This window comes from Diadema antillarum, unplaced genomic scaffold, assembly GCF_040938485.1.
Source record: "Diadema antillarum isolate AM-2024a unplaced genomic scaffold, OU_Dant_1.0 scf00000122, whole genome shotgun sequence".
Lineage (NCBI taxonomy): Eukaryota > Metazoa > Echinodermata > Echinoidea > Diadematoida > Diadematidae > Diadema > Diadema antillarum.
Window position 1 is genome coordinate 315855 of NW_027271011.1, and position 11486 is coordinate 327340.

General features: G+C 38.1%; 1 protein-coding gene across 1 annotated transcript in view; it reads right to left on the reverse strand.

The window, feature by feature from the left end:
- The window catches only part of LOC139720146 (uncharacterized), a 47245-nt gene extending 36005 nt beyond the window's left edge, over nt 1–11240 (reverse strand). Inside the window, exons 1-3 of the mRNA XM_071631516.1 lie at nt 11156–11240; nt 8912–9038; nt 7591–7841 (exon numbers count right to left, since the gene is read on the reverse strand). Coding sequence (XP_071487617.1) covers nt 7591–7841; nt 8912–9016 — 356 coding nt within the window. The 5' untranslated portion in view covers nt 9017–9038; nt 11156–11240. The remainder of the gene's footprint in view (nt 1–7590; nt 7842–8911; nt 9039–11155) is intronic.
- Between the last annotated feature and the right edge of the window lie 246 nt (nt 11241–11486).

Sequence of the window (11486 nt, forward strand, 5' to 3'; positions counted from 1 at the left end):
TTCCCACCATGTAAGTCAACTCATACTGTAATATAAATATGGATAGATAACAATGTAAACAACTTGGGATCGAAAGATTTCCTTCATACAGAAGGGGTTAAAGGTCAATCCTAGGTTAGAGGTCAAGATCAGTGAGGTTCATCAAAGTGTAAATGAAGGACCATGCAGTTATGGCTGATGTAGTGATTATTTGAGAATGCAGAGGCACCCCACAGATCTGTGCACTGATATTTTTATATTGCTCTAGCTCCGTGTACTGTAAAAGTGGATATTTTCGCGTGACTAATTTTTCGCCCTCAGCAGGGTAAGAAGAGTTTCGCGTGCTTTTAATTCCACGGAATCAAGACATCAACTACTGGAACATATGGCAAGCAAAAATATTCGCGTGCTTTCATTTTCACGCTAGTTTCGGGTTGCGTGAAATGTGCGAAAATTTCAACTCCGCGAAAATTTCCACTTTTACAGTATCTTCTGTGCAGGCCATTCACTAGTCATGCATTTCTAATGCATACTGGTACATGTGGTTTTGGTAGAGAAATGGGTGCTGCACATGATAACCCACCAATTCAAAAGTCAAGACAACCTGATTATGTGATATGCAGGTTAGATACTTGTGTGCATGAGCTTGACAAAATCTCCTTCATACTTGGTACTGCTCTACAGACAAATGGTAAAATCTGAGATAATTTGTCTACTGGGGTAAATTTCATGAAACTAAAAATGCTCCCTCTGTCCTGGCAGTTGGAAGGCCAATACTCCCTTAGGCCATCCCACTCTGTTTGCTTCATGATTTACTGCCATTAAAATTCACATAAATGTACAATAGCTGACTTCCTCATTGCATTACACTCTTGTCTGCCAAGTTTACACAAGCACCATCACTGAGTTATCACTTGTTGATGCATGATACATGTACAAAGTTTTAGCCTGTATTCTAATGGTATATTCTGTAATGTGGTTCATGCAAATCTTGTTCCAGACATTTGTTGCTTTTATTTTTTAAATAGAATTCTCTCTGTGGGTAAAATCAGGATATCCTGTAATGAGCATGATTTTTACACCCATTATTCACACCCTTACCCTTCAAAAGGGAGAACAGTGCCCAGATTATTTTGCACGAATGACTGAGAAAGACAACAGTGGATTTAATATTAGGCAAATGCCACATTTCTGGCTGCAAGTCTGCCTCACATTGAAGCTAAGCGAGTTTTCTCTTGTTAAGTTGGATCTAAGAATGGAAGTCAGAGGGTTAAAGAACTGTTCAAAGAAGCTGGGAAAACCCATGGCATGGTGTGGCGTCACTTTGACCCACGGAAGGTTGGCATCCAAATTTTCAACAGCATTAATTATGCTAAAGGGCGCTCTAGAGGTACACAATGCCCTGCAAGGCAATGATACAGACTATGCACAAAGACTGTGTGTGTGTGTGTGTGTGTGTGTGTGTGTGTGTGTGTGTGTGTGTGAGTGTGTATGTACAAATGATGCACATGATATATGACTGTGAAGTGCCTCAGTGCATATGGCACAGAGAATGCAAAACGGGGACACAGCTACACTGTAGACCAGTGGAAACTAGTTTATTGCATGCATCTAGCATGCCACATTGTTTCTTGGAGTTGGGTGGCATGCCCTGATTGGCGGAAACGTACTCTATTCTTATCTAGTGGCTTAGGGATATAGAGTATTGTTTTTTTTTAGCAAGAAGCATGTGATTGGAAATTTTTCTGTCATGCGTTCTGTGTCAGAAAAGGTGGTGTGGTTTTCCCCAGATGTTTTTCTGGAATTGATGAGAAAATTTAACAGTATTTGCCATTGTTTGCCATCACATGTGTGCTTCAACTGAGGAAGAAGAAGCTGAAGAAGATGCTGATGCAATACCAACCCCATCAATGAAGTATTACCTGGCTACATTAAATGATATATTGTGGAAAATATTGCAAAAGTATGCCTACTGGTATACTTGGAGACATTTATGACCACTGACGTAATCGGCGTTCCTGTAATTCATTGTCTATCTCATGAACTCGATGCAGCAATACTGGCTGTAAGCAGAAACTTTCCAGCTATTCTTAAGATTCACATTATTTTTAGACACTGGGCCAAAACTACGGAACTGCGTACAAGAGTTTTGGCATACAGTATACATCACACTGCAATCCTTATGAACTCTATCCCTTATCAGTTTCAAAGATGTCAGGGTGATGAGTTTTTGTTTTCTCCATTTAACTGCTCAGATGTAAAAGAAATGGAATAAGTACAGTTGCAACAGATATTTTTGTAGAGTTTTGAATTCATGTTCTGGTCTCATCTCTTTCTTGCTGCATGATCTTTCAGTTATCTGGTCTATAAAATTTACAAAGATGTTTTTGGAAAGAAAACATTCGAGCTGTATACATCCATGATATCAATGTAATAAGATACTAAAACACACTGAAGCAAGTTGTATGTCTACCAGAGACAGGGATATATGCATAAACCTGAATAATCACTGACCACATCACTGACTGAGTGAACAAAAATTCTCAGCTCTCTCACAAATTGTCAATAACTCAAACTGTTAATCAGATACCATTAATACATGCATTTTTTTTTTCTTAAACATCATCCTGCAGAGCACTGGACCCTCCTTATAATCTTACATATCTCATGTAAACTGGTTCTAACCAGATTACTGTTCATTGCGACATCCCTCTCCTGTGACTCACTAGACTATCACAAAGCTTTCTTCAAAAGCACAAAAATCAAAAACAGAAGGTGCTATGCACCATTTTTTTTTTCATCACAGTGATATTATGATCCTGACTAAACTTGGCATTCTCTGATTGGCCATATTTCCAGAAAATCTGCAAATTAAAAAATGAACCAAAATATCCTTCCGCAATGCTAAAAAAAAAAAAAAAAAATAAGCAAATTCTGAAATGAACCCAAATATCCTTCCGCGATGCTAAAACAAAAAAATAGTTCTTTTGAATAATACAAAGAAAAAGGCACAAAAAAAGCATATCTTGCATAAGCTGCTCTAAACTAGATTCCAAAAGCAATTGGTGGTTTTCCCCGTCGTTGGGCTCACCCTTACAAACAAGATGTACAGTCTCTCAAGTTTGAAGGATCAATGCTGGTAATGACATCAGCTGTCAGTTTATAGTAGAATTCCTGCAGAGTGGTATAGCACATCATGGCAGACTTCAAATACGTGACTAAGAAAATGTGTGGTTAAAATAGTCGTAAGGCCATCACTATTGTGATGCTTTCTACTTTGTATGTCACACTGAGTTCAAATGCACCCTACAGGCAATCATGTGATGAAACAACAAACCAAACTCAGGTGTACATTGCTTTAGCATGTGAACTCAGCATTTAATAACAAAAAACAAATTAGTAACCATAGCTGAAGATGATGAATACCCCTGCCCATTAATATTCACCTGAAGACCACCGTGTATGTAGATTTCCTAAGGAACAGCTGATAAAATCTAATGATCATTTGTTCTACAAAATTTGTGCACTATTTTTGCCCATCGTTTACCATGACCATATCAATGGATTCTCTGCCAATCTTACTAAATGCATTTCTACAAACCAATTTCTATCAAACTGCCAACATAATTCGCTGAATTTCAAGTGAACCGCCTTCAAGACTGGAAATGATTTGTCCTGCAAGCTTTGGGACCAGACGGACAGATCCATCACAATCTGCTGCTACTTATTATCCCCTCTAAACTTTGCAGGAGTGTAAAACATACTTCAGAAGGCTATGAAGCCATATATTTTCAGCATGATGCGAACAAGATTCATAACTAAGATTTCCTAACTACATCGCATATCTACGTTATCTCTCTGCACTCCATCAATGAGTTATTGGGTGTTGTATCATCATACCTTCATAAATGTACCTAACTGCCTGACCTTTGACCTTCAAAACAAGCATCAATCTAGTTCTCTCCCATAGCTGCTTGGTTGTGAATTTGTGTTGGGATTAAATTCAATGTGAGCATAATTACACACAAATTGAATCACCACTGAAGATTGCTTTATATAGTAATCACATACATATACTTTGTGATATTCATAGCCACAAAAAGACATTTAAGTTTGGTGAACTCTGAACTTGACCTCCAAAACCTGTCATTCCAGGTAACTAATTCTGTATCAATTTCTATCCTTTTTATTATGTGATACTATCACTGATACTATCACTGAACATTCTCACCTGAAATTATAGCTAGAGAATGACATTTGAGGATGAGTTCCGAGTAAACTTGGGCAAGTGTCTACGGGAAATGCGTGTTGTAACAAAATCAACCTGATTTTGCCCTAAATTTCAGTACACCGTCACCTCATGAAACCACCAGAATTCCTTTAATTGGGACAATGAGAACTGGGTGGAATGGACAGATGGACAGGCAAATGAACTGAAGCCCGACAGCATAATGCTTTCTACACCTTCCAGGAATGCGGGTGTTAGAATTCACAGCTCCTGAAAGGATTGTATTATTTTCTACAAACTTTCAAGGCACATACAACTAATATTTGTCCTTCAATGATGGGAACGTTTCCCTTTTAAACAGCACAGTCGAAAATTTCTATTTTTAATCCTTAGTGACTGGCAGTGTCAGGGCCAATGCATGTAATGAAGGATATTGTTACCCTTTGGTATTCCAGGTAATTATTGACCTTGGGAACCCATACTATGTTGTGTCAAAGTTCCACACAGAAACTCTACGTGTCTGGACACTTAGCTCTAATTAGCAGGCTTTTTCATCAGCAATCAGTAATCAGTCCAAACAAGAAAACTCAGATACAGCGATTTTGAATAACCCAAGTAGTGATCGGGGGAGCCTCTCAGGCCTCCCTCCAGATTAATGCTGTCAACCGGTATACTAAAAATTAGCAAACACATTGCCTGTGACGTAATCTAGAAAACTGTAAAGTTGATTTTCCCAAAAATTATCAATTTGTTAAACTATGCTTATTTATGCAAAATGAAGCATGAATATCAGACTATTTGCTATAAATAGCACATTTTTTGTTTTTCAGTATCCTCAACAAATGTAGATGAAGAAAAAATGTGTCATCAGAAATCTTTTTATAAGAGTGTTTATCATTTTTAATTCCTTATGTATTTCTTTGTTATTCGACTTTATGTTGTTCATTGTTTTATTGGATGAAATTTGTCCACATCATAGTTCCAAACATGAAAATATGTTATTAATTGATTTTGATTGATAAAACCCCCGCATAATCATGCTTTTGTGAAATTTGACTGTAAGTACAGTTTGCATTGAAATTGTACAAGAATTCATGTTTTTTAGCCATTTTTTGCCTCACATGTATGTACATATTTATGTGTAACTTTAGAACCGCATGCCCAGGTTTCGAAAATTTGGTGTCAAAAGATGCAAGAGACTCCACAGAAAAAGGGTGTGAAACATTACGGCGATAGCTTTTTGTAATGGCGATATATCACGCGGAATGTTGAGGAAAAGGCGTCTGAACCCCCGCCTTTTTAGGGTTAACACACATTAGCACTATTTACGTTTCCTCTAAGTAAATTACAGTATATGAAAATGTGTTTCCTCTAGATAAAACAGTCTACACTACCATTCAATGTGAAGCAACATCTTAGTTACACTATATCTGGTGTAACTTCCTTGTTTAGTTTCCTGTGTGAGGGAGGTTGGGTTTAGTATGAACAGGATCTAGACTACTCCACATATTGTACATGTGATACACCATGCTGCATACTGCCCCAATTTTGGTTCTCTGCTGACAACACAGTTAGCCACAAGCTATACATAATGTATGCCTGTGAGACTACTGGGTCTATGAATTACAGGTTCACCCATGCAACTTGGTCAGATGTGTGAAACTGTGCAACAATAGTGTGTACAGAAATAGGTCTGAAGTTGAAGACTACTGTGCCCATGACCCTGCCCTACAAAGCCTTCCACTCTTCACCCTTCTATATTAAAAAAAAAAAAAGAGAAAAGAATAAAATCTCCATTGGATGTGCTGGGTCTATGCTGTGCATGGCATATTGCTGCAGAGTGCAGTGTATTTATTCACCCATGTGTTACCAAGTGGCAATGCTATCACAGCAGGGAGCCCTGCATACCACACTGGTGGGATAGAAAGCCTGCAATTGACATGTCTTTCACACATGAAGTCTGGTTATAGCTTTTTGTTTTGTTTTATTTGTTTTGTTTTGTTTTGTTTTGTTTGGATTTGATTTGATTTGTCTTTTGGGGGAATGGCAAGGAAAAGAGTAAACTGTCATCACTGGATTGGCCCTTAAATTTCTTTCAGGTTGAAGTTCAGACAAACATAATTAAAAGCAGTCCAAGGACAAATCAAATTGTTGCACTGACATAACTATACATCCTACTTTGTTGAACACGAGCTATCAGAAAGTTCAAATTTCACCTGTATCTGTTTACACACCCTGGGGACTATTTGATAAGCTTTGATCTATTATACTCCTGACAGATTTTTCATAGGTGATAACACAGATTTCCTTGAATTCTGTGTGTGTGTGTGTGGGGGGGGGGGGGGGGGGGAAGTCAGAGCACTATGTCTACCACCATGTGCTCATGACATTGGGGACACACTCATGGAATTCAAATGGCAGTCACCCTATGCTTTCTGTACAGCTTTGCAGCTGTGCATGTCTCCTTTACCTCCCCCCCCCCCCCCCCCCCACACACACCCTAGGAACATGTGGCAATGAGAAATTTTCACTGTATATAGCACACAGATGAGTAAATTTGCTGAATTACGGTACCGTACATTATAGTGTAAAACAGAGTATGCACTCTTTTTCCAACCTCTGTCTCATATATTACGCCAACAAGAGCATTTTGCCATTAGCCAGACCAGTCTCTACCATGCTGTACAGAGCTGGGATATCGATACTACACGCATGCATGAATGCATAGGGCTCTACCATGTTTACATAGAGCTGGGATACTACACACGCAGGCATGATCATGCATGGGGTGGGGGTGGGGCACAAGCCAGGCCTTTGTTGCAAAACACTAGCTCTTCCTTTGAGTAAAAGGAGATCATAACAATCATTGGGCATACAATTCAATATATAGAGTTTGCAGATGTTTTGTCCAATATGTGCAGTCCCATTTGTACACATTTCTGTCTGTTCTTGTCTTCAGCATCTACAGTGAGGAACTGGATACAAAAAAAAAAGAAACACTCAGTCCTAACAAACTCATACATACAAAGGACCTAATTGCTATACACACTTCTGAAAACCCATCCATTTATAGAGATATCCTGTGCTGATAGAGGGCTGTAAGATATCATCGCACAGTAGGGCCCATAGTCTGTTACAAGACTGTTAGGGATGAAAGAGGACGTGTGGTGAATGTAGTAGAGAAGAGAAGGTTTGCTTTGTTTAATCCCCTGAGCTGAGAGCACTGTCCATCATCTGTGACTCCCCCATATTGATTTGAATGTGAAAAACAAAAGGCTGCATTACATAAATATGCCATCAGTGACAACAAAGAGGTTAGCCTACTTTCAAGCCACAGTCACATTTTTAATTCTGTGTAGTTGTTGTATTCTTTTGTTTTTTACCTATCCATAATAACTTTTCTTCCAAAGAAGGGGCCATCCCTCAACAAGGGGTTCCTGCTGAACTGACGGCAGACGACCTTGCGCTCCCTCTCGTAGCTCTCCACCTCTATGATCAGGTCATCGCGGCTGGAGTAGTGGAGAAGGGTCTTCAGGTATTCAGTGTCACCTTCATGGATCAGATTCTCCTCTTCCAGGGCATCAAAGAATTTGAGCGGCTCATCAATCTTCTGGTATCGTGCACCAAGTCGATCCTGCACAGAAAACCCAAAAACAAAAAGCCAAAGAAAAAAAAAAAAGAAAAAGAAAAGAAGAAAAAGGGTAATATGATTCAGAATCATCTGGACTACATATGTAAGTATCATGAACATCCATTACAGGATTTTGCTCAAATTATCTCCTAGACATGGACTGACAGATGAATGGACAATCTGAATATAAGTCATGCCTGTCACCTTCTGCAGGCTTGAAAATGAATAATAAGGATATTCAAGTTTGCAGTGTAAACATCTTGAAATTCGCATTAAACTCTTTTTCTGCTGGTTTTGAGGTTCATATGATGGCGACTCACATGGAGACTCATCTAGAGTCCAACCAATTATCAACTGGAACTTCATTTCCGTACAAAGTGTGCATTCTTGAAGATTAATCTAAGAACTATTATATTATATTGTACTATATGATATGATATGATATGATATGATATACATATATGATATGATATGATATGATATGATATATGATATGATATGATATATGATATATATGATATGATATGATATATGATATGATATATGATATGATATATGATATATATGATATGATATGATATGATATGATATGATATCATATCATATCATATCATAATATACTATACCATATCATATAATATAATATCATATCATATCATATTATGTATATCATCTATCACTTTATCATAGTTTCTTATTTAGAGAGGTAGGGATTGAAGCCTTAATTGAATATTTATTTGTCATGCAAGACCCAAATGAATCAATATGGCTTGCAGTGACAGGTTTGAATATCTATGTAAAGACATTCATGAAATGTAGGCCTAAACAAATTTATACCTACCCCTTTCTTATGTGTGTGTGTTCATATGTACATGTTTCAATTTCAACATTTCTATACTCCTGCTCTATCTTCCCACCGCATCCTCTCAAATCATTTGAACTGTACAAAAGGGAAAACACAAAACAAAACAGAAAACGGTGACCCAATCTTTAGTAAACACCTTGTGGGTCAACACAGAGAGAACAATAGTTGGCAGATTTTTTTTTGTCCTTAACGAAAAAGGGTCACTAACCTTCACAAGACTCTTTGCTCGGTCCAAATCTTCAGCTGTAAATTCTCCCGAGAGATACACGATCAGCCAGCGAAATCTACTAATGGTTGTTGGATCATCAGCCATGGTGGACCAACCTTGTAGTTTCCTGTGGTGTGAGCACATGGACATACAATGATGGTCATATCAGGGTGAAATATCAGCACGCATCTTGTATAGAATACTACCAGTTGATATTATTGTTTTTACAAGCTATAAATTGAATTATGGCACAACTTTCATTTCACAAGGTATACTCTAAGTGATGTCTTGCCCAGATCGCACACAACATTTTGTGATTTAGTGTTTTTCAATGTCAGTCAATTGACCTCTTGACCTTTGACCTACTTGATAAATTTCTAAACTTCACTGGCATCTTTAGGCGATGCATCTATGTGTTTACTAACAGCACACAATATATAGTCAATGGTACTTAAATCAGGGAAATTACATTAACCATATGACCTAAGATCACCTTTAACCTTTTTGGACTTCACCCATATTCATGCTTGATCCTCATCTTTAATTGATGCACCTTTGGTGTGAGTTTGGCTGTCATAGCTCAAATCTGTGAAAAGTTATTAAGAGTACAACACAATACTGTCTATGCAGTGTTTACCAAGGAAAGTGTATTAACATTTTTACCTAAGTTGGCCTTGTCGGACTGCATCAATATTCTAACTTGACCTTGACATTTTTAGGTTTAAATGTATCTGTGGTGTGAGTTTGCTGGTCATAGGTCAAATCTGTGGAAAGTTAGAGAGAGTACACCACATCGTTGATGACGCCACCGCCGACCAGAAAAATGACGCCTATGTCTCACTTCCGCAATGCAAGAGAGATTACACTGAACTTGATGAAATTTGTTATTCATCAGGAAAATTTACAAACTTCCTAAACAAAAATCTCACTTCCCAGCTCGATAAGAATTATCTTTTGTTGTAAGACAAAAAAGTTCAACTCTTAGAAGTTATCCATTTAACCCTAAAAGGGCCGGGCTTTTTTGGCTATGCTAAGACGGGGAGATGGATTCCGCCCCCCTCTGAGATCTCGGCCATCGGTGGTGCGATCGCGATGAAATTTTGCATGCGTGAGACCCACGTCATAATCTACAAGATTGTGTCATAAGATTTTTTGAAACAATCAATTTCTAATTTTAACTAATTAATTATGCAAATTAAGCTCAAGATCATATTTTAGCCTAAATAGTAAGCATTGAGAGTCTAGTTTTTGATCTGTCATTCTGTTTTAGCATATTCAACAATTGTACATCACAAAAATTCCAAAACTCATTTCAATACTTATGTATTTTATTGTTTTCAGAATTTCTTATGTATTTCTTTGTTTTTCAACTTTTGTTTTTTGTTTTTTTATTGGAAATTGTCACTGACCACTTTTCTACCATGATTAGCATAAAAGTAATCAATGAAAGTGTTTAATTGTAAAAATAATCAGGTTTTTATGACTTTCGTGACAGAGCACCATTTTCCATAGGAAATGTACACAAAATCACAAAATTGTGCCCATTTTGGGGCGACATTCTATTACAAAAATGGGCACGCAGAGACTCCAACCCAAAGCACCTTCTGATCTGGAGATTCTCCCGCCTGAAACCCCTAACAAACGGGAGACTCCAAGTTGATGTGTGCGAAGCGCCAAGTTCCTAGGGTTCTAGATGCTCTCTGGTGCTAAGGCTTATTTTTTTCAACATACAATAGCAATAAGTAAGAAATCCTTTCCAACGGGAGACACAGAGCCAGGGCGGGAGAAATTAAATCTCAAGCGGGAGAATGGGAGATTTTGCAAAAATGGGTTTTCGGCGGGAGATCTCCTGTCGAAAATGGAAGAGTTGGAGTCTCTGGGCACGGCCTCGCAAAAGTATGCGCGGATGTCGCAAATTTGGTCTCAAAAGTTGCGCGAGACTTGAACAAACAAAGTCAAGAAGCCTCGCGACGAGGCCTTCTCGCGTTACAGAATTATAGCGCAAAACGTCGAGGAGGGGGGGCGGATTCCGCCCCCCCCCCCTCGGCCCTTTTAGGGTTAAACTTTGAATTACAATTTGATATGTATGTCTTTATAGTACTGAACTTGATTTATTTATATTGATTATGTATTGTCATTATGTTGTGACAAATATTACATCAACTTTACATAACAAATCTAGGTATTACAAAAATTATTTCTGATTTTTAGCAGATATAATGTATTTACTCAGTGCCATCTTACCTTTTTTTCAAAATAAATTATGCAGTGAAAATCAGAGGACTGCTTCTCTCTGTACACCCTTCACTTGAACACCGTCAGAAGCATCGGCACCTACAATTTGGGGTTCAGTGTAAAAATGTTAAAAGTACTTTGCAGGGGGCTGCCCTCTTCCCCCCCCCCCCCCACCACTTATTTTGGTGTCGTCAAACAAAAACAAAAATGGGGTAGAATAGAAAAAAAAAAATTACAACACCCATGAATGGGGTCACCTTCACCTTGACCAAATCACTGTCCTACGTAAATACTTGCTTGAATTCAGATAAAGTCTTAGAAAGGAATGTAAATCATTTCT